At 31.2% G+C, this 25,456-nt stretch overlaps 1 protein-coding gene across 1 annotated transcript in view; it reads left to right on the top strand.

Annotated features, from left to right (window-relative positions):
• Positions 1-5,834: 5,834 nt before the first annotated feature.
• LOC129950440 (uncharacterized) overlaps positions 5,835-25,456 on the top strand; it is a 100,635-nt gene continuing 81,013 nt past the window's right edge. Inside the window, exon 1 of the mRNA XM_056062381.1 lies at positions 5,835-6,908. Coding sequence (XP_055918356.1) covers positions 5,835-6,908 — 1,074 coding nt within the window. The remainder of the gene's footprint in view (positions 6,909-25,456) is intronic.

The raw sequence follows: 25,456 nt of genomic DNA, 5'->3' as shown, positions 1-25,456 counted from the left end.
TTTATCGATGATATTTGCAAAAACATAAAATTCAGCCAATGTCTCATTTATGCTGATGATCTTAAATTATTTTTAAAAGTGAATTTATGATTGCTTTAATTTCCAAATAGACCTCGATCATTTATCAAACTGGTGTGGTTAACTGTTTTAAACTTTATGTCAAGAAATGCTTCGCTATTTCTGTCTCTTGAAATCATTCAATTTACGAGCTTGCGTATTCTCTTGATCGTATCCCTCTTCAGAGAACCGCTACAGTAAAGGATTTGGGTGCCTCCTTTGATTCCAAGCTTACATTTATTCCGAACATGAATGTTATTGTCGCTAAAGCCCACTCTATGATTGGTGTCAGTAAAAAAAACTTAACTGACTTTTCGGTTCCATTAATCGCTTTGGAACGCTTAAATCTCTATGTAACTCATTAGTTAGATCATTACTTGAGTATGCTGATGTCATATGGAACCCTTTCCAACAAACATTTTCGGACAGAATTGAGAAAGTTCAGATCCGTTTCACAAAAAATGTGTTTTGAAAAATGCGCTGGAATTTTTGTCCAGATTCTCAACCTCGACATAATCCTCTGTCCGTACGTTCGTACGTCCGTACGTTCGCGACGTTTTTTTCGTCCTCCATAGCTCAAGAACCAGAAGAGATATCAACTTCAAATAAATTTTCATATACAGATAATAAGGCAGAAAGATGCAGAAAGGGCCCTCAAGAAAATTGCGTGGGTGGTTTTTTTTTACCATAGCAGTTTGAAAAAAAGGTGAACATTTTGGTTAACCCTAAATATCTTACGAACCAAAAACGCATGAGACGTGAATTAAATTTTTTACAATATATTGGAACGTGATATCAAAGAAGTATATTTAAAAAAAATCCATTTAACGGTTTTTTTATAAATCAAAAAAACTGAAAAAAATGTGTCACCTCCAAAATTTTTTGTCTTAAATATGATTTCATCTCCAAAAACATTTTGTGCAACGAAGAATAATGTTTTTGACATCTAATAAAATTTTGAGAAAAATCGAATTGACAGTTTTTTTTATAAAAATAAAAATCTAAAAAAAAAACATTACTCAAAGTTGGCAAAATTGAATAACGATTCAAATATCTTTTCAAAAGCTTGAGATATTGGCTTTAATTTACTTTTATCTTTCAAAAAATATTGTCAACATTCAGTAGAATTTTGAAAAATAATCGAATTGACAGTTTTTTTTACAAAAAGTTAAAAACCCAAAAAAAAAAATAATAAAAGTTGGTAAAAAATGATTTTCGACCCAAATATCTTTTCAATAATTTGTGATAATAGCTTCTTTTTAGTTTTTACTTATAAGAAATAACAATACTACAACTAGGTAAACATTTTTTTTTGGACTCAAATAGCTTTTCAAAAATTAAAAACATTGGCTTCAAACTTATTTAATTTTACAGAAAATATTGTTTTCGATATTCAGTAATTTTTATTTAAAAATCCAACAGTCCGTTTTTTCATAAAAAATAAAATCTACAAAAAATAGTACGCAAATTTGGTAAAAATTGATGGGAGTACATGTAGACAAACTTTTAAGCAAGACAAATCGACAGACGGGATGTGAAGTTATCAGTGCGGGTCACTTCGGTTTTTGTATACAAAATTTGGAGATGTCAAAAACTTTATTCAACGATGTATGCAAATATTTTGAAGGTTATATTGTTTTGGGTTCGCACAACATTGAGGTGACAAATATTTTTCCTCAGTTTTTTTTTTATTTCTAAAAAAAACGGTGAATGTTTTTTTGAACTTATAACACTTTAGTCTGTCGGTAGCTTTACTGGGTTCAGAAATATTTATGATCAACCACATTTTTTTGTTTTTTCTTTAAATTTCTATAGTAAAAAAACTACTCAATAAATTTTCTTCAAAGTCTTTACTGCATCTTTCGATGTTATATTTGTATAAAAATCTTTTTTTTGAAGTACATACGTTCTTGAGATGTATCCCACGAACAAAGGGAATCTTAAACGTACGGACGTACAGACATAGACATCCCTCCAAAAACCTTTGATTTAGATTATTGGGACCTTAAAAAGTCGATAAATATAAAAAATTTCAGTTCGTCAAATCGGACCGGTTCCAATAAATTCCTATGAGAAGTTAGTAATGGATTTTCGAGTTAGAAGTTTCATTTTAAAAAGTCCGCAGTTAGACTATAGTTTTTTTGAAATTTAACGAGTGAAAACTACGACATTATTAAAATTATTATAATAGACGCGTCAAAAACGCCTGAAAAGATTTGAGTACATTATACCGTATTTTGCATTAAGACTTAAGTTTTTCACTGTTTGGTAAGGTTTTTGGACTGATTATGGTTATGACGGTGTGATTGATCCTTACGTTTTCGAAAATGAGACTGTTGTAACTGTTACATATGATAAAAAAAAGTATCATTATTTTTAGTAAAAACGGCTTAAAAAACTCAAGTTTCCAAAATATTTAACATTTATATATTTAATATTTAAAGTTTAACTACGATGGTCCTTTTATTTTACGATTGTTTTTGTTTCATTTTGACCGCATGTTGTCCCAATGTTCTTCTTTTTATTCTAATTCTTGGTTATGAGGCGACAAAAAGTACGTGACTTAATTTCAGTTATCATTTAGATCATATAGAGTTCAAATCCTATAAATATTTATATTTTCTTATAATTTTGTCCTTTTTTACATTCAGGTGTGTACACAGTTATTAACTTAAGCGATTTACAAAAGTCAAACGCGCGAGATCATCAACAAGAAAACGCGTAAGATGCAAGTGATTTACGTTGATCCGATAGTAAATTTTGTAATTATTTTTGTGTGACCTTAAGTGTGACTTTTGTTGATATTTTTTTGTTCTCTAGACATCACAGACATCATACATACTATAAGGTATTTCCATATAGAGATTAACTTCTTCTCAGAACGGATATTCATCTTTCACTTCTTATTTTTTATGGTCATCTTTTAGGTTTATTTTTATGAGGAAAAGTCGTCAACGTTTGGCTCGGGTTTTTGTATAGTTATATGTAGCGGATTACTCGTTAAATTGAATTCACCCTTTAACACTCAAACGAACGTGACCAGTAGTTTATCGTTTTGAATATCATCAGGAGACGACTGATGGAAATTCGTGTGGAAGGGTTTATGGTCAATATTTTAGGTGATGTTAATGGAGTCATTAAAAATGAATGTTCGAAGAATGTATAGAGTCTTTTTTATGATATCATTAGTCTTAGACATAATGTAGGCATCGTGGAATATGTAGAAATTAGATCCGGCTCAAATTTTATCACCTATTAAAGTGGAGAATAAGAATTGTAGTTTCAAAGCACAAAGCGTTTATCCTAGTAATTTTCATTCTTTAAATCAATTATCTTTAGAATAATAAGAATATTTTAGAAATCCAATCTTTAAGACGGTAAACACCCAATCCACATAAAAATTGGTAACTGTATAAAACTTAAGTGAATTAAACAGGGTTCTTCACTATAACATAAACCATTTTAAGACCCCATGGTTAGCCTGTTCTCTAACTATCAATAACACAGCTCCTCGAGAAAAAAAGTTCCATATCACATTTGTTACAACAACATTTTACTTTCACACTTTATAAGCGGCATAACCCTCCTTCCACACCGACACCGCACTCCATTATTACAATAACACACTGTCACACAATATACCACACATGTCACCTATTTCGTCTCCATTCATTTAAGACCAAATAAGGAATAAAATTTATTACCAACTATCACGGATCATTAATTATATTGCAGTCAATGCAACAACCACCGCAGTTGTTTCCGCAAAGCGCAATAATTGCCTTAAGTCCCGCACTTACATTTTATTTCTGAATAGGTTGCAACAACAAAAAAGCTACAATACAAAAATGTCCTCTCACAATCGTTTTCCACCGATGATTAATTTAAAGAAACACAAAAAAAACAACAATAGATTCCACTAAATGTAATGAAAATTAAATAGATTAAAAAAAGTAATATTAATAAAAAAATCAACGTAAATTACTTTACACAAAAGGCGTATTATACGATTACCTACCCAGCAGATGGAGTTGCCCCCAAGTCTTGCTGTTGATGTTGGTCTTTTTTAGCAGTAGGTAAGGTTAGGTACTATGATGATGATGGTGACAAACGAGAGCCGCACCCTCACGATTCACGCCGGCCGGCAGCCCCGCTAGCACCACTTTTCTAAGCCGGCCGTGTTTGCCTTCAGCCTTTTACATTATTTTCTGCTCACTAATTGTCGCTAAATTGTCATCCAAATGGAGTCTAATTTGGTTCTTAATTGTTCTGCTAGATTTTATTTTATATCCCAGCTCAGGCCAGCCAACAGCACAACTTAATACTCACACTATGTGGAGGTAGGAGTTTGTATTAGGTTATAGGTACTTTGGAACAGGTGGTGGCTGGTGGTGGGCCAGACTGTGTTTGTCTGATGACTGCTAATTTTACGCCGAATGCACCTTGATAGTGAAAATGGGTTTTTAAACCTGTTATTGTCACGTATCAGTGAGGTTTTGGTTTTGTTTTATAATTTATCTACAACCAAGCTAATTAAGAATTGTTTGTATTAAAATAAAATCATAACGAATGTTGTTTTATTTTCTTATGCTAGTAGATCTTCCAATAGGGATAAGTTTAAAGGTTTATAATAAATCTCTTACGATATTACTATCAAAACAAAAAAATGGAAAAAGTTCGAAAATACAAGAGTCTGCACAACCTTTTAATAAATTTTGTTAACAACGACTCATGTCCCCAACTTTTATTTCTCGAGTGTTATATAAGTAAACCATTCAACTTCTTTTTGTATTAATTTATTATTCCTCTTGAATGAATGAATATCTTAGAAATACTATACTCCTTAATAGTAAGAGCAAAAATTGTTAACCTGGGGCCGTGTAGATACTAATTTTTAACTTTCAAGAGGAAGTAATTGCAATCGGTCCGATTTGAAGAATTAATAAAAGGCTGGGATGCGACCCACACTACTAACTTCCCATTCCGTCTCTCAATTTATCTTGCCTTAGACTTCAACAAAATATTCATAACAAAATTTTGTGTGAGATAAATAATTTGAAGTCGATATATTTCTTTGTTTTCCTAAAACTCGAGTCAGAAACCAGTGATTATCAGTTTTGGTTTTTTTTTTGTTGAATTTTTCTAAGAAAATAACTAAAACTTACCATCAAGATTTTGCATATGATTAAATAATTTGATTTCGAAATCTATTTTCGTGAAGGAGATCTTCAGTCGAAAACAAATTGTTATGAATTTTAGTACCATTTCTTGAAAATTGGTATTTCTTGTATAAACAATGCCTTCAATACATCAATTTTTACCAATTTTGCGTGGTACTATTTAGTATAGATTTTGATTCTTATGAAAAAAATTACTGTTGTCTTCTTATAAAAATTGCACTGAATGTAAAAAACATTGGCGCAAAATTTTAGACGATTTAGTACGATGTTAAATCATTTTTAGTATGATACTAGGTTAAAGGATTTTGATAATTTTAAACGAGTTTAGTATCTTAATATCTTCTTAACATTTTACTAAAGTTAAAATTATGTGTATAGGAAAAATTAAGTTTTCCTTCGGCTTTTTTGGTCACTTTGATCGTGGCAATGAAACAAGGTTGTTACATTAACTTTTCCCGACGTTTCGGCAGGGGTTGCTGCCTTCCTCAGGGGAACTTTATTAAACATGAAATATAAAACACATAGTACAATATTGTGGACAACAAGAATAAGATTAGCAGACATACCATAATCAGCCAAACTAAATTTGTTGAAATCATGGATTTTTGCTTAAAAGACAACAACTATTTGCAGTTTAAGGACATTATCTACAAACAAATTTTTGGAATGCCAATGGGTAACCCTCTTTCGCCCACTATTGCTGATTTGGTAATGGACCATTTACTTGACGAATGCTTAACTGGATGTAATGCAAAGCCAAATTTTATAGTGAAATATGTTGATGACATATTTGCGGTTATGGACAAATATAAAGTCGCAGACTTATTATTGATCCTGAACGGATTCCACTCCAAACTACAGTTCACTGTTGAAAACGAAAATAACAGTTCTATATCGTTCCTTGATGTCAAAATCCACCGTATGGACACTCAATTGTCGTTTGATTGGTTTCAAAAACCAACAGCATCAGGACGTCTGATCAACTTCCGTTCCAACCAAGCCAAACACATAATCTTCAACACAGCTTCCAATTTAATTAACAAAGTTTTTACGTTAAGTGACGAAAGATTCCACCATTCTAATATAATCAAAGTGACCAAAATTTTAAGCGACAACGGTTTCCCGCCAGCAATTATTCGTGGCTTAATTTTACAACAACAATGCAGACGCGCTAAACAACAAAGTGAGGATAACAACAAAGGATACTTCAAAAGCATTGTTTACGTTCCAAAACTGGCTGAGAGTTTTAAGCAAGTTGTCACCAAAAACATCCAAGATGTCCGATTGGCTTTTAAATCTAACCAGACAATTAGACATCTTTTCACCAAACTAAAGACCAAAATAGACAGAGATAAACGCACTGATGTGATTTATAAAATAAACTGCAAAGGTAAACCTGACGAAACATGTAACCTTTGCTACATCGGAACCACCAAACAATTCTTGCGCCAAAGATTGTCCAACCACAAATCTGACATCAAAAACAATAACCTGGCTAAAACCGCATTGGCGGCCCATTCAATAGACAAAGGTCATTTTCCGGATTTCGATGGTGTTAAAGTTCTTCAAACGGAAAAACATACTTCTAAGCGATATACACTCGAAACGCTCCATATCCTGAACAACAAAAACAATATGAATCGCAAGCAAGACACACAGTGTATATCATCTGTATACTGCTCACTTGTTTCCTCATAAGAGTTTTCTCTTCGTTTTTTTGTAGTTATAGACTGAACTTCTTAATTAGAAGTGTTTTTTTACACTGTTTTTAAATTTAATTGTTAAATTGTAAGTTTTTTCTTATTCTTGTTGTCCACAATATTGTACTATGTGTTTTATATTTCATGTTTAATAAAGTTCCCCTGAGGAAGGCAGCAACCCCTGCCGAAACGTCGGGAAAAGTTAATGTAACAACCTTGTTTCATTGCCACGATCAAAGTGGCCAAAAAAGCCGAAGGAAAACTTAATTTTTCCTATACACATAAGTATATATTCATTGGTCAATACATTATCTTTTAAGTTAAAATCACCAAATGGCTACTTTATCTTTTTAGTATCGTACTAAATCTTTATGACATATGTCATTTTTCTCAATTGACTGAAGACAAAAAAATTTACAATAATATAACCAAAAATATAGCATAACATCTTACTTCGTCGAAGAAATCAATCACACCAAAAAAGGTCACTTTTGCATTTGGTTGGACTGCCAAGAACAACACGCTCCTTTTCTGGACAATACTTGTCTTTATTGTTGCAACCTTAGATACACTCTTGAGTACCCACAACCACTGCCACCAATCTTCACACCGAAGCCAACAGTTATAGCAGTGTAGCTGCTTCTGGGTATTGAAGATGCTTCACGGGGAATAGATCTATCGCAGATATTCATAATTGAATGCAAATTTCATTTAAACTTTTTTACTAAACAATAATTCTTTCACCTGGTACAATACATTTTTAATATTATTCGGTGTTAATATCCAAAATAGTTGCAACGAACTTAATCTTTAACACAAGTTATGAAAACAAAATTAATGAAAAAAGAAAATACAAATTCAATGTTTTCACTTTGACATTTGCAAAAATATTAAGGTATGTTTGTTTTGTTTGCTCCACAATTTGTCATTATTTAGACATGTTCATGTTTTTTTTTTTAATAAAATGGTTTTTAGCATGGTACTAGTTAGCAAAACAATAAAAAGTTTTTAAATTAGTGAAAAGTTAGTAGATTACTATGTATATAGTAAATTGTTAACTAGTATCGTGCTAAGGCCTTAATAATAGGTTGTTTAAAATTTTGCGCCATTATTTTTTGTAGGATGTCATTTTTAGTTTTAAAAAGATATTAAAAATCAGTTCTTACAAAGTTTTTGTAATATTTTTAATTTTTTTTTGTAAAAAACAAATATCAATCCAATTTTTCTCAAAATATTACTAAATTTTAAAAACTGTGTTTTTCTAAGATGACAATAAATTAAAAGATATTTAAGTCGAAAATCAATTCTTACCAACTTTCAGTAATTTGTTTAGGTTTTTCTTTGTTTGTAAAAAAACTGTTAATTCGATTGATCTCCAAAATTTAACGAGTATTAAAAATGTTATTCTTCGTTGTATAAAACAGTGACAGTTTTTTAAATAAAATTAATACTTAAACAAAAAAATACTACTTGAAGTTGGTAAAAACTTATTTTTGACTAAAATATCTAGCAACAATCAAAAATATTGTCTTAAGATTAATTTTAAACAAATTTACACATACACTAAAAGGGGGGTTAAATCTAATTTTTGACAATTTAAAAAAAATTTTTTTACTTAAATATCTCAGAAACAAAACCAAAAATTGAAGTCAAACTTGTTTTATCATATGAAGAATGTTGTTGTTAACTTTATGTTAGTTTCTCAAAAAAATCCAATAGACACATTTTTTATACAAAAAAAACTTAAACCTACAATAAAAACTTAAAATTTTTAGAAATTGGCATTTAATTAAAGTATATTGAGACCGAGGAAAGATATTAACTTCAAACTTGTTTATCTTACACAAAATGTGTTTATTAACTATTTTTCAAATTGAAAATTTTGACATTTCTCGGCGTTTAAAGGTCCCTAGAGTAGATACAAAAGATTTTTAGAAAGATGTCTGTACGTGCGTGTTTACGTACATAGGTTCGTACGTCCGTACGTTCGCGACGTTTTTTTGTCGTCCATAGCTCAAAAACCAGAAGAGATATCGACTTCAAATAATGTTGTTATACAGATAATAAGGCAGTAAGATGCAGAAAGGGCACTCAAGAAAATTGCGTTTGTGGTTATTCTACCATAGCACTTTAAAAAAATGTGAACAGAACGCTACAGACTTAAATAAAATTTTATACAATATATTGTAACGTGGTACCAAACAAATATAGCTTAAAAAAATCCAATTAACGTTTTTTTTATAAATCAGAAAAAATGATTTTATCTAGAAAATAATTTTGGGCAATAAGAAATTATGTTTTTAGCATCTGGTTAAATTTTGAGAAAAATAAAACTGGCAGTTTTTTTTTACAAAAAATAAAAACTAAAAGAAAATTTAAAAAAAGTTGGTAAAAATTGATTTTCGACAAAAAATATCTTTTCAATTATTTAAAATTATGGCTTCCAAATAATTTTATCTTATAAGAAATATTGTTTCCAACATTCAATACAATTTTGAGAAAAATAGAATTAACATTTTGCTTACAAAAATTAAAACCTTTGGTTTGGTTCTTGATATCTCTCAAATTAATTTCATTCATCCAATTTTTAAAAACTTAAGAAATGCTACTTAAATTGGTAAAATTTTGTTTTCGACTAAAAATCTATTTAACAAAACTAGATTTTTAAACTAAAGTATTTCTTTATATGAAAATATTGTTTGTAGTTTTAAAAATTTTAAGAATAATTCAACTAAAAACGTTTTTAACATAACCCTACAAACTTTTAAGCAAGACAAATCGACAGACGGGATGGGAAGTTATCAGTGTAGGGCGCGTCCCAGCCTCTTTTTAATATTTAGTAAACATTTAAATATCATTCAAAAACGGGCACGAATTGCAAGTTATCAGTGTGGGTCCGATTTCAACTCGGATCCTAATGTACTCAACTTTCTTTTGGAACTTATACAGTTTCGAATTGATAAATTGAAAAAATGACCAGTTCTTCACGTCTCAACACCCTTAGAATTCAAATCCAATTTAAACAAAAATTACTGCTTGTGCTTATGTTGAGCAAGTTTGGGATCTTAAGAAGGAGTAAATGTTTATGTTTATTCATTGTCACGTCATACAGAATTAGTAAACAAAACGTAATTTTATCCTTGGAAGAGTGACAAAAAAGTCTGGTAATATCTTAAAAAAAAGTCCAATGAACAGTTTTTATAAAACATCCAAATATACAACTAAATGGTTAAATGTTTTGAATGATTTAAATGCAATCAGTTGTTAGTCTTCCCGAATACTGAAACATTAATGTTTTAAATTTGTTTAACTGCAAAACGCAAAGCAATATACAATTATGTTTTGTTCTTAAAAATACTTTGTCGCCTGACCACCTTTTTAGAAATATGTTGAATACAAAATATAAAAGAAATGTTGAAAATCGATAAAGTTGAACATAAAGCTTAGATCAAATTTCGGAATCAGTATGAAAGAATAACATTAAAGGTTTTTCAAAACTTTATATATGCATGTTAAGTCCAAGCAAATTGCGTATTCAATTCTTAAAATTCCGATACAGCAACATTTTAGTGCAAATGCAGCTTTGTATACCATTAACATTAACATGTTTGCTAAAAGTTTTATTCATGTTGGCCCAGACCTTCAAATTGTAGGGAGTTGAAAGGGGTTCAAGTACTCTTTTTTCCAAATTAAACTAAAATAACTTTGTTTTTTTTTTTTGAAGATACCACTTTTATCTCAGATAATTCTACACTAAAAAGATGTTTTCACTTTTTTCTTGTCAAGTTGATAGATTTGAAGTAAAGAGTTCACAAATATTTTGGCGTAGTGTATTAAATCAAAACTGTGGGGACTTTTTTATGACTGTTTTATTTCTCGAAAAATATTTTTTTATTTGGAAGTTTCTGAGTGAGGGAACACCACCAACTTAAAATTAATATTTTGCACATTAACTCCCAAAAATTGTTCAAAAATTGATTTAAGAATAACCTTCAGGCGATACAACTATTTACAGGGCCGAATTGAGGGGAGGGCAATCGGGCGGAAGCTCCAATGCCTTCACAAACGAGGGCCTGTCACAATAGAGACTTCGAAACTTTTTTGTTTCAAATTCCAACAAAGTAAATACTGGTAAACAACAACAAATTATTCTTGAATCGCCAATGCGTGCACTAGAATCATTGAAATCATTCGTGGAATCTACCAGAACGAGAAATGTTATGTTGAATTCGCTCGATTAAGGGAAAGCACATGGAAGATTTAGAGCCTAGTCTTGTTAATGAGTTGGTTTAATTTGTGTCTTTGATTGGCTCATACAAAAAGGAAAACGACTATAAAACAGATCTCTCGCCAGAAATCAAAATTTCAGAGCTACATTCCTAAACCTCGAAATTGCATTGAAAATGTATTTGGTTTTGATGGTAACAAATTGCACTCATTTTCAAAAATGAAAATTATAAAAAATAGGCTTCGAACCACAATGGGATAAAACCGTCTATCAAAGCTTTCTCTCCTGAGCATTGAAAGCGATTTACTCAGAGAACTGGATTTCCACGAAATCATCAACGAATTTTCGGCGAAAAAAGGTCGGATATTTCCGTTCGTTAGCCCTAAAATTTATTTTCAGATAATTCTTTTTTCCGTTTCTATTTAAATGTGTTTGTTCAATACTAAAGGAATCTACTTGGTTTCACAATAAATTATTAATTGCAAAACTCGAGTAAAAAATTGTTTACTTTGTTTTGTAAATAATTTGGGCGAGGGGGTCCCCGCTCCTTCATTGCCCCGAGGCCTCTGCATCTCTAAAAGCGGCCCTGACTTTTTATTAAATTATATGTATTTACAACGTTTTGAATGTCTTTCACGAAATCAGTTGTTCGTCTTCACCATCAGATATAAGCTTTAAATCAACTCTGAAATATTTATACTACAACGGTTTTTAACTGAAAAAAGCGAAACGGTATACAGTTATTTGTTCGTTCTTTTAAACTACTCCGTCGCCTGAAAAGCATTTTGGAAAGTGTTAAATAAAAAAATATATGAAATTCGCAGAAGACTTTCCTTCTCTTAACATCCCTAAGAAGTCGAGTTTTTTCAAGAGTTAAAGACTTGTTTTTGTCAAGTTGATAATTTGGATAAAAAGGGTCTACAAGTATTTTGGTGTAGTGGTTTTATTCTTGCGTTTTTACTTTTTTTTTAAATTTTTATTCCTGAACGAATACTTTTTTTAGCAAACCAAGTTTCACAGCTGTATTCTGCTAAAAAGGGTATTATGTTTGCATGTTTTTTAAAAACTCCTTAACTGCTAGCAACCTGCAAGCAACACAACTAATAAAATTCGTTCTCATGTTCTAGCGTTCTAAATGGAAGAAAACTTGGCATCTTTCTGCGGTATCTCGAATGCCTAAGACCTTACCTAAGTGTGGCTGAAAATAACTTAGTTTGTTGACAGGTCTTATTGATCGCTAATTTTAGAAGTTCCTTTAATAACAAATGTTCACTACTTTTTGTAGGGCTAGTCTAAATATCAACTACGATTGATGATTTAAAAGACACCATTTGGCTAAATATTGACGAAACTATACCAAGTCAGTTTCGAAAAAGCATTGAAAGTTTGGACCGACAAGATGGCTCATTTCAAAAAGTGCAGCCGCAGATGCTTATTTGTTTATCATGTTAAATATCATGAAAGTTAAATACCTCTTAAGCCACCGTACCTGAGAAATTTCCGGACTTTATTTTTCTAGCAGTTAATTAGAAAATTGAAAAAAAAAACAGGTGAAATTAAGTGGAGAATACCTAAGAACATGTAGGTATTTAATTAGGTTGTCTGACTAAATTATTTTCTATTATGCAATTTAATTTCCATTCTAAAATTACAACAATTAACAATTAGAATACCACCAGACTACATTTAAGATATTCCCCCAAAAAGATTTTGATAAAATTGACTTGATAATTTTTAGATTTATATTCGAAGTTTTCTTATCACTCTCGTCTTCAAAACCTCTCTTTGACATCTACGTCGGTCGCAAGCTTTAATTACGGTTAAATCCTGCTGGTGGCCGTAAAATTGCGTTTTATTTCCAATTGTCTGTTATTTTATTATGTGCAGTGCACATGCAACAATAAGCGTATCATCCATCTGCAATAAAAAAAAGAAAAAGAATGTTTTATAAACATTTACGACCCGAGTTAAAGCAAAGAGAAAAAACATCAAGGAACATTTTTACTGCACAAATATACTAATACTTAAATTCTATTCGGTCATTAATTTTTCACTTTATTTCTCTCATCTAGGCTAGCTACATACTTATTTTTCAGGCATTATGTTCGTTTCTTCGTTCGGCTAAATGTATGTTTAAAGATACGGGTCTTGAAAGGTTTTTTGAATAATGCTAAGTGATTACACCGTAAAATGTGGCTTGAATGAATCACTTTAAACTCCAAAATTTTAAGGTAATAAAATTTTGGTGTACATCTATAGCATAATTATAAGGGTTGTAATATGTTTTAAGTATAACATTTTCACGATATTTTGAAAATTACGTTAATGCGATTAGACTTAAAGACACATAAATGTGGTTGATAGTCTAGAGAATGTGAAACCGGAAGAAAATCATGGGTTCCTGAGTATATTTTCATTTGAAAAAAAAACGTAAGAAGCTATTTTCGCTTATTGCTTTTGATCTTAAAACAGTTTTTATAATTCTTTGAGCAAATTTCTTAAACTGATTCTAGATTTGTTTTCGGAAATTGAGAACTTGGTACTTTTGTTTAAAGAAATTGCTCGGATAAATTCCAACCTTTTTCCATTAGATATATTTTTGACCTTATATCTCAATTAATTTAGATCCCTACCTTAATTCAATTCTTTTGCAAAAAATGGAGAAACACACAAAATTAAGAAGAACGACATTGAACTCAAGTGAGTTTCTTTTTTAAATTCTTCGTTCCAATGATTTAAAACCAGTCCATCAGTAGGAAACAGCTGTTGCCATAAAATTTTTATAATTCACTTGAAAAATAAAATAAACCTATACAAGACAAAAAAACTTCTCTTTTATGCTTGTTCCTCCATCACTCCATGTTCTGGAAGCTAAAATTATAAAAATTCCTTTCCGAATGAATTAAGGATCTGATTTTACTAAAATCTCTAAAGGGACGTGTATTGGGTTCGTAAAAAAAGATCTCATTATTTTGGCTCAAATTCATACGTTCTTGCGTTTGATCGTGTCAAAAGTGTAAATGATCCAGTTCGAGGTCGTAGAATCTTAGTTAACTAATTAAGTTTATTGGTGAAATCATAAGAATTATAAATATTTACATATATGTATATTGATTTTTGATCATGAGGAAATCCTTACGACATCTTCATTGTCTTTTTAGTATTTCTCTGACACATAATAATAATTGGGGATCTGTCTGGAGAATTTCTATAGATATACAACGCACCAGACACATGTACGTACATAGACGGATCATGATTGAAATACCTCCACAGTGCGCAGTTACGTGCAGGTAGCCAGAGAGTTCTTGTTCCAAAAGGTTTTTTCGTCCACTTGAGCTGAGTTTTGAAATCCTATAGGGAAACAGGAGACTTAAATGCAAAACAAAAAATTACAGAACACAGAACAAAATTCATATATGTAGGTACCTCTACCTATTGAGTTTCCTGTAGAAAGGTGGCACCAGGAATTTGTAAGCATAAAATGTTTTTTTTTCTTCATTTATTTTTAGAAGAAATCAGCTGTTGAGGTTTAACTCAGGTGATCGAAAAGATTGAAAAAGTGGTTATTGGTGCCAGACATGCAAGGTCACTAACCGAATGATGAATGAAGAATTCTAAAATGGTTTTTGGTTATAACTTATACAAACTATGAATATGATTTTGATTGTGTTGTATATACCTACTATTTGATAGAAAGAGGCTAGGATGTCAGCTGTTAGAAGAGGGTTTGACATTATGAACAAGTAATTGAGAGACTGAATCTTACAAAATTAGTATTTCGAACGGAATAGTCTTTATCGTGAATTATTGTAAAGCGTATTTTGATTACCTTTTCATTAATGTGTAAAAGTTAATACCCATTAAAACGGTACTTTTAAGATCGTAGGACCGTGGGACCAAGGCAATCAACTTGCAACATAATCGGTCTTGCAAAAAATAAGCAATATTCAATTAAGAGGTATAATTTTAAATAGATCACTGCTTGGATAGCTGTAGCTTTTAAAACTGTCAAAATTTGACATTAAACAAGTAAAAAATAAGACATTACTAAAAAGAGGCTGCGATGCGACCCACACTGATAACTTCCCATCCCGTCTGTCGATTTGTTTTGCCTAAAAGTTTGTAGGTTTTCGTGTTGGGTTAAGAAAGTCGTCAGTTGAATTATTCTTAAAAAAATAAAAATTACCAACAAATATTTTTCATATAAGAAATAGATTAGTTTGAAAATCTAGTTTTGTTAAATAGATTTTAAGCCGAAAACAAATTTTTACCAATTTAAATAGCATTTCCTAAATTTTTACAAATTGGATGAATGAATTTAATTTGAAAGATATCAAAGGGCAAACATCAATTTTTATCAAATTTGTGTACTATTTCTTGAAGATTTTATCTTTTTATGAAAAAAACGGACTGTTGGATTTTTATAAAAAAAAACTACTGAATATCGAAAACAATATTTTCTGTGAAATAAAAAAGTTTGAAGACAATATTTTTAATTTTTGAAAAGCTATTTAAATCAAAAGTAAATTTTTTCCAAGTTTTAGGTTATTTTATTTTTTTTAGGTTTTAATATTTTGTAAAAAAACTGTCGATAAGATTTTTCTTAAAATTTATCTAAATGTTGACAACAATATTCTTCAAAAGATAAAAGTAGTTTAAAGCCAATATCTCAAAGATTTGAAAAGATATTTGAGTCGAAAATAAATTTTTACCAACTTTGAGTTATGTTTTTTAGGCTTTTATTTCTTATAAAAAAACTGTCAATTCTATTTTTCTCAAAATTTTACTAAATGTTAAAAACGTTATTTTTCGTTGCACAACATTTTTTTTGGAGATAAAATCATTTTTTATTCGTAAAATTTTGGAGATTTTCCTTCAGTTTTTTATTTATAAAAAAACCGTTAATTATATTTTTCTTTTTTAAATATACTTAATTGATATTACGTTGCAGTTTATTGTATAAAATTTAATTCAAGTCTCTAGCGCTATTTGTTCGGGAGATATTTAGGGTTAACCAAAATGTTTATCTTTTTTTAAACTGCTATGGTAAAAAACTACTCACAAACATCAATCTAAAAATCTTTTATGGCGACTCTAGGGGCCCTGAAACGTCGAGAAATAGCAAAATTTTCAATTTGAAAAATCGGACCCTTTATAATAACTAAGTTTAAAATATAACGATACATTCTTTACCAACGCAACAACTCCAAAAAATTAAAAAACAAATTGAAAATTTTCTCTTTTCTCATCGTTTAACTAGATTGGTTTGGTTTTCGGGCTTTCGGTGTGAACAGACCTTATCTATTCGAAATGAGGATTGTTCAACTGTAATAGAAGAATTAATCTATTTTCATTTAAAAGCGTATTTTTTAAACCCTTTACCACATCTCTACAACTTTTCGCATTCGTTTCCCTTTGAATCCTTCCACAATAACTTCGTAGAATCGAGGTATTAACAAATGATCTGTAGAACGTCAAAAGTCATTTATATGTTGATGCTCCTTAACCAGCATTGAAATGGATGTGGTGAATATCAAAAAGTGAAATGAGTCTACCAATTGCAACAAGCAAGAAAGACCTGTTCCGAACATATAGAACGCATTACATTTTTGCATGACCAGAAATTACGGCAAAAAATACTACAATGTCCCAAGGGTAGTACAAATTTCTGATCATTTAACACTACGTCTTTATCGGTTCCGACGCTCGTCCACAAAGACACTTCCTATGTAAGCTCGATTGATAAAGCCAATTTGCTTGCAGCACAGTTTGCATTCAATTCGACGGTGCCAATGAGTGACATGACTCCTCCTGTAGTTTAAAGCGTAAACGATTCTATGGGACGAATCTTCGTTTGTGCACGTTCAGTTACTAGAGTTCTTAAGAATCTTGACATACACAAATCCGCTGGCCCGGATAGTATCCCCGCTATTGTTCTGAAGAAGTGTTCTTCAACGCTGGCAAAACCAATGCGTAAGCTTTTCCATCTGTCCTATAATTCTACTAGTCTCTTCCCGAGTGGATGAAAAACTGCATTTTTTCAGGCCTCTTCCTGAAAAAGGCGAATCTTCCTCACCATCTAAGTATCGTCCAATAGCACTTACGTCCCTTCTTTTCAAGGTCATGGAAACGCTTATCAATGTTCAGCTTAAGAAATATCTTGAAGAGCGGAAGCTTCTTAATGACCGGCAGTACGGCTTTCGTTGCGATAGATCCACTGGTGATCTCATGGTTTACCTCACCAAACAGTGGAACAAATCTTTACATCGTTTTGGAGAAATAAAGTTTATTGCACTTGACATTTCAAAAGTATTTGATAGAGTTTGGCACCAAGCTCTCTTATCGAAAATGAGTGAATTTGGTATTGATGAATCCCTTCTTCGTTTTGTTGGAAATCACCTTTCGGACCGTTCAAATCAAGTAGTATTGGACGGGTTCAAATCTGAAATAAACGCTGGTATGCCCCAAGGCTCCGTTTTGTCTCCGACACTTTTCCTTATTTTTATAAATGATTTTTTGTCTGAATCTTCTAACCCATTTAATTGTTTCGCTGATGACAGTATTCTCAGCTTCTTATATTCGTTTTGAAATTCGCATTCTTGTGCTTCGGATGTGGACTAACAATGGCAGCGTATTATAAGCTCATTAAATTCTGATCTTGACAGCATTGTCCAATGGGGAATCAAAAACCGTGTACAATTTAATGCTTCGAAAATTCAATGCTGTCTACTGTCACAAAAACGTAACCCTCCCCCAATGACACTATCCATGGATGGTATTTGCATTGAGGAGACGGAACAGCTTTGAGTCCTATGTGCATTAGAAACCACTTGTTGACTCCGTTAAAAATGGTGCTAGGTATTTAGGTTTTCTCCTTAGATCCAAGAAGTTTTTACCCCTTCTGATACGGCTACAATCTATAAAGCTTATATTCGTCCGCAACTCGAGTACAATTCTAATATCTGGGCAGGTGCTCCAATAACACATTTGAGTCTCTTAAACAGAATTTAAAAAAAAGCTCTTAAATTGATAGGTTACCTTTGTTTAACTGAAACTTTTGTATCTCTTGAGCAACTCCATAAGGTTTCATGTCTGTCATTATTTTATCGCTATTTTTATAAACAACGTTCTAGTAAAAATTGTCAGTTGCATTCCTCCCCTCAAACAATTTTACCGTTATACCTATTTTTTTAGAAATGTCCATCAGTTTACCCTTGAGTCCAATTTCAGACCTACAGAGATTCTTTTTTTAGTCGCACTACACGAATGTGGAATGCTTTACCAGACTCAATATTTCCCATTCATTACAATGTGCAGGCATTCAAAACCAATGTGCATCGGTATCTCCTTTCCAATCCTATTCTCCTTTTCTAATCGCTTGCACTGTGTATAATCATTATAAGGGTTTTCATATCCTCTTGAGTGCGCGCAGAATATAAAAATAAAATGCACGACTGTGTCGCACGAACTTGCTCCTGTATGCTAAAAGTATGTTTAAGAAAGTACTTATATAAGATTTTAAAATATTCCTGTAAAATAAGTTTGTCTTCAAAGATATAAACGCCATTTGAATTGTCAAAAAAAACGCACGATCTTTGTATATGAAAACCATAGTACTCTCATGAGCCGAAACTTTTAGGACGATAAGATACTGGTGTCCGATACCGAGTCGTTGGCGTTAGTATCGAAAGTGGAGAAATTCAGCGGGAGCGAGAGAAAAATAATATTTCCATTCCCATAAGCAGCCAGCAGAATAAGGGAGATAATTAATTTTTGACCCAAAAAGTCTACACAATTTATTTCATTCTACTTGAGTCTATCCTTGTATATATTTTCACATAAAGAGCTTCCATATGAAGGTTGATGAATTTGTTTTTGTTTTATTTATATCAATGCACTTTATATAACAAACAAAATGGCTTAAAATTGTATCTAAAAAGGGGATGAAACAAACTTTTGCATGCTTACGTCAGCTGTTTAGGATCTTTTACCCATATTTGTTTCTATTTACATTCATAAGTCTGCTTTTACTTGGGTACGATCTTTGTATATAAAAATGGCTTCTATTATGTATAAAGTAAACTTGTTCCTTCAAAGCTTTTTTCCTTTAGATAGCTTTAGTGTAATTTCATATAAGAAGAACCAGGATGGAAAATAAATAAGATAAGAAAGAGGCATACCATGAATGTTTAAATTGTAAAACGATCGCCTCCTATTGGTTGTGTAGTTAGGTAGTTAGGTTAGATAGATAAAGCCATGTTTATGATGATAATGAAGGAATGTTATTGGTAATTGGAAGGTTCTTACTACAATCCAATCCCATTTCTCATTTCCTATAAGTTTTCAGCGCAAACATGGAGTTATTAAGTTAAGTTTATTTTTTTCGTTAAAGTTTAAAAGAAACAAGTATAGGAACAGGTAGAAGAAATTGCTATTCATGTGATGTTTACAGTCAGGCTCTTGGACGTTTTGGATTTTAGTTATGAAGTGATACGTAAGCAGTAGTTGTAGAAGTTGTATGTACGTAATACCTTTATAAGTAGGTAGGTATAATGTGTACACGTTGAAAAAGTGATTCTAATAGAAAATACTCTTCTGGCCCGTTTCTTTAACTTGTACTAAGTATATATTCTTTTATTTAGGCGGAGGCAATCAAAAGAATAATATTTTAAAATCATATAGGTATACAAAAGTACCAAGATATTACTTCTTGATAGACACTTTAAAATAGATTGTTGATTAAACATATCATATTCGTTAATCCGATGCAGTGGCGCTACACGGCCATAGTTGGTATTTACAATAGTTATAGTTATAAAAATACATTTATAACCAAATGCATTAATTTGGATAAAAGATAGGAATGTAATTAAAATTTTGTCAAAATAATTTACTTTAAATACAGTAAAAATAATTAAAAAAAATTTTTTTAAGATTCAAAATTTTACCTGAAAAATAAGTTTGTCTTCAAAAATTCAAATGCCATTTTATAAATAAAAAAACCGTTGATTTTCCAAATTATTTTTTTGAAAATCGTTAGAGCGGTTTTTTTTTAAATTAATTTTTTGTTTATAAAATTTTTCAATTTTGTTCTAAAATTATTTTTGGTATGCAGTTGTTTAGAGATTAAAAATATACGCCTTACATTTGAATTTTGTAAAAAAATGTTGACCTGTTTTTGAGATATTGAGTTTTGAAAAAAAAATTTTCAATGTTTTTTTAAAAATTCAAACAATTAAAAATTGCACTTTTGATAATCACATATTGTTAAGGCAATATAAGAGCTTACTCAGAAAAAAAATTATTGAAATCAATTCATGAGTTGCTGAGAAAATTAAAAAACAAAATAACGGTTCTATGAGCGGTACCATTCCTGAGCAATACAAAAATATGTTTTTCTTATTAAATGAAGCCAAGTTAAAAAATAAAATTTTAGAGAAAATTTAAGAAAAATCTATCGGTTTGTTTTTGAGAAAATGCGAATTATCGTTTTTTGACCAAAAAAATTGTATGGGGGCCACTGTTAGTTTTGGTCTTAAAAAAAAAGAAAAAAACGCCTAACGCGAATCTGCTGAAAACCTTAACTTCCAAGTTTGAAGTCAATCGACCCAATGGTTTAGGCTGTAGGAGCGTGGACAGACAGACAAAACCGACCGGACGGAATCGCGGGACCCACTTTTTTCGGCTTCTCTACCATCGTAATATCATGTTTGATTAAAATCTCGAGTTCGAAATTTTGCACGAATGCAAAACTTGCCATATAGTTCCTATATGTCGCAAGTAAAAATTGAGTTTTTTTCTTAAATTGAAATGAAATCTACAATTTGAAAATAATCTTCTGGCATCAAATTTAAATGTGATATCTGATTCATGACACTGGCGGTCTGCTCAAACGTAGTCTTGTCAGGAGTTCCAACTTTCCGTGACTTTTTCAGTATATCGGAAAAAACGAATGTTGTCCTCCATGTTGTCAGTGGACTTAATGGTTTACACTAACGACTTCACATGAAACCACAGAAAATATTTAAGTTTCGTTCAATCACACGATGTTGAAGGCTAATTCACGGGTCCGTTACGTTCGGTTACCAAACGTTTTTTTTTAATAAATCAGTTGTAGCAGGTGCTGTGTGACATGTTGTACTGTTTTGTTGAAACTTCACAACGTGGACATTGTGATTGTTTAATTGATGAACTAAAAAGTCATCAACTTTAAGGTTCTGTCCCTATCGATTTTTAAAAATTACGGACCAATTATTCCACTAACATAAAAAGGACACCAAACCATCAGATTTAGTGATGTTATTCCATAACATGTCGGAATTTAGACGCTGACTAAAAGTGCCAGTTCAAATTAACTTCTGCGATGTTTGCTATGTTTTTAATCTATCACAATTTTTATTTTATCCATTTCCGAATAGATGCTATTTTTTTTTCTTATTCCACACGGACACAGACATTTTAAAAACACAGAGAAATTAAATCAGGAAATTATAAATATCAGTTAGCAATAAGCTTCTATGTCTAAAAAAATCAAAACATTGAAAACATAGAAAAATGTATTCGATTTTTACACCAAACTTCTTAAAGGTCAGTTAATTTTGAATTGGATACATTAAAGAATATAAATATTTATTTAGATTGTGGAATTGTTAGATTGTCCTTCAATTTAACATCGTCATATGTTCCTGACGACTTTCTTTGAATTCCCAGAGCTCATTTCAAACAATGGTCATAACGCTATTGAACAATGATCAAAGATGCTTTTTCTTGTTCCCTTATCCAATATAGAACAATGTCTTTTAAAACCATTTAAATTTCTACCATAAACTTTAAGTTATCGTCAAATGCAACAAGAGATATTCCCAAACACGTTTTTCTCCCCTTTTAACCTTCAATTTTCATGGTCGCATTTGCCCTTATTCTAGATCAAAGTAATCCAGTGATAGTGCGTCATATCCAAATGACTTGACAATCCTTCAAGGTATGAGTGTAGAGTAAAGCAGTTTCAAGCGGTGAACTTGAAAAACAAATGTAACAAATTGAATTTTGAAAAAGTGTAAAACTTTTAAAATGCTGTCCCCTTTGGTATATTCTCATTTGTTTGACCTTGATGGTCTTTTACATCAATTTTCTTCACCCCATTTCTGTAAGTATGTATATGTTATGAAAGACCAAAGGATATAGAGACTAGAAATGGCATTATTAATAGTCACCTTGAATGCAACCTTCATCTATAAAACTCAAAGTCATAGTTTAAAAAAGTTTCCTGCAATTGGGGTGCGCACATAATCAATGATGTCGGGAACCATTACCAAGCGGAACTTCCTTCACTTCACGTTCACCCAACAACAAGCAACACAAGAAATGAAGATTTTATAACATACAAAGATCTCAAAAACTGACCTTGGGAATATGTACGCAGTGAGAACACACTCTGTCAAAGTGAAAATGTATTGCGTCCACCCACTCGCATCAGAGACCATCACATCAGAGGGTTTGTGTAATTGATTCCCCCTCGGGAAAAACACGCAATCCGTTTCACATCCTGCCGAGCAGATTGGCCATTAGATATGATGTTAGAAAATATAACCCCTCTCTGGTCTTTATTTCTTTCTTTTTGGAGGAACCCAATGAAGGATCATTTTATTTCCTTGGTCCTCGCTCAAGGTCGTCATACCATCATCATCATTCCATAAGCACATCAGTTTTTGTTTCGATGTAAGGATGTGCGGTTCTTTTTTCTCAGTTCTCACAGCACGATATTAGACCGGAACACAACACTTCAATGATGGGCAACTCCTTCAGGGACTTAAGCAATCTTTATACCAAGAACCTACTGCTCTAATGTGTGGAGAGTGTGTGTTTTCTATGTGCAATAAAGAAGTGAAGAAGAAAAAAATCCCAATTTCCCTTATCGATTGTTAAAGGAATATATAATTTTCAATGGAAAATAGAGTGGGTTGGTTTTGGTGTCAGTGGTAAGTGGTAAGTGGTAAGTTAGTTAGTTAGTTATGCTCTGGAAAGCTTTGTACGGCCCCGGCCACTGATAAAACTAGGTCAAGGTTAACCTACAAACAGAGAGAGAGGGTTAGTTTTCTGTGTCAGAGGGAATTTCCACTACGTATTACAAGTTTTATCTATCTAGTATAGAACTGATGATGACATGGTAATGGTTAAGAAGAGCTTTGGCTTTAATGGTGGTTTATATATTTTTCTGTTTCATAGTTTGTTGATAGAGGAATTGTTGTGTCCTTGAATTAAATTATCGTGGACATGAATACGATTATAGAGTGAGATTTTTTTTAAGTAACACGTGTTTGGAAAAGTGGTGTTTTGTTTTTTGTGTTTGTTTTGTATACGAACAGTTTGTTGTAATGGAGAAAGTTTATAAAGAGTTTACTGATGCTTTAATTATAATCGCTAGCAGCATGAGTTTATATACAAACACAGAGGATAAGCTTCAATTACTACGTTTCGCTGTTAGCTCGTTTACGACCTTATCTTCTAAATGTTATTACTGCTAATTAATGAACTTTGAATTCTTATGCTCTTGTTGGTTAGTCAAAAATTTAATTTGAATTTATGGTAAACTACAAATTATTAGGACTCTTTGAATAGTTACCATACTCGGTCGTCTTGATAAGGATAATTCGTTTTTCGGCTTCGAAATAAAAGCTTAATAAAACGCACTTAGCTATTCATTAAAGATGAAAACTTTTAAAACGTAAATATCATTAAAATATTCGCCTTTTGGAGACTTTCAGTTTTTTTCCTGCCTCAAAAAGTTCGATATGACAAGTTCTCGCTGGGATATCAAATTTTATAAATGAAAAATACTGTTTTTGTCCCTAACCATTAGCATGGTTAAGCAGGTTTTAAAATCTTGACTAAATGTCCCAAAAATTGTGAGTGATACATTTTGTGGATAATGGGTTTTGAGATTTTGAATTTTCAGGATCTCGGATTTCAAGATTTCGGTTATCAGTTATTGGAATTCTATCCCAACCCATTCTTAATGCATTTAGAATCCAGGAAGTATTTGCGTAAGCGTTTGGCCAATTGCCATCGCCAAACGTAACATTTTTCCTCCTTCGCAATAAAGACACAATTAGTCATGTTGCGTGGCTTGTTGGGATCCTACATATACATTTTAGAAAAAGAGAAAAGACTAAAATGCATAAGCTATTCATTTGTGCAGTGTAACAAGAGCTTTAAATTTCATTTTTAATTTTTAAATCTTGTGTCTGTGTTACATTACACTTTTTTAAAGCAATGTTTTCTGGTTGTCCAAAAATAGTTTATGATTTTCTTACTATTTTTTAACTTTTTTAATGCTTTTTTTAACTTCCTATAACGTTTTTTTGTAAATTAATAAAAATTGGTATAAATTGATTTTGACTCAAATATCTCTTCAAAACTTTGAAGTAATGGCTTTGAACTAATTTTATCTTTTGAAAATATTGTTGTCAACATTCAACAAAATTTTGAAAAAAAAATCGAATTGACCGTTTTCTTAACAAAATAATGAAAGCCCTGAAAAAAATTAATAAAAGTAGTTAAAAATTTATTTTCGGCACAAATACCTTTTCAAAAATTTAGGATTATAGCTTAACTTATCAGAAATATTATTTTAACATTCTGCAAAATTTTGAGAAAAATCGAATTGACAGTTTTTTTTTTGAAAAAATAAAAACTTAAAAAAAAAACAATACTAAAAGTTGGTAAATATTTGCTTTGATTCAAATAGCTTTTCTAAAATTAAAAATATTGGCTTCAAACTTATTTTATCTCACAGATAATATTGTTTTCGATTATTCTAATTTTTTTAATAGGAATCCAACAGTCCGTTTTTTCATACAAAAATAAAATCTACAAAAAATAGTACTAAAAATTTGGTAAAATTGATGTTCGGTTTTCGAGATCTCTCAAATTAATTTCATTCATCCAAATTGTATTTATTTATAAAAGCAACAAAAACTTTTAGGAAATGCTACTAAAATTGGTAAAAATTGGTTTTCGACAACAAAACTAGATTTTAAAATAAAACTATTTCATTATATGCCAAATATTGTTGGTAATTTTGAAATTTTTAAGAATAATTAAACTGACAACTTTTTTAACATAAGATGAAAACCAACAAGACTAATCGACAGGACTGGGAAGCTAGTAGTGTGGGTCGCATCCCAGCTTCTTTTTTAATTTATTTCAGTACACATTCGTGAAAGCAACACTGTACTGTCACTTTCTCACTTTTGGGTGTTGACATATTATGTACCCTCTACTTTTGT

The sequence above is a fragment of the Eupeodes corollae genome, chromosome 3, assembly GCF_945859685.1.
Source record: "Eupeodes corollae chromosome 3, idEupCoro1.1, whole genome shotgun sequence".
Taxonomy (NCBI): domain Eukaryota; kingdom Metazoa; phylum Arthropoda; class Insecta; order Diptera; family Syrphidae; genus Eupeodes; species Eupeodes corollae.
Note: the sequence above shows the minus strand (reverse complement) of the source record. Positions and strands in the feature narration are given on the sequence as shown.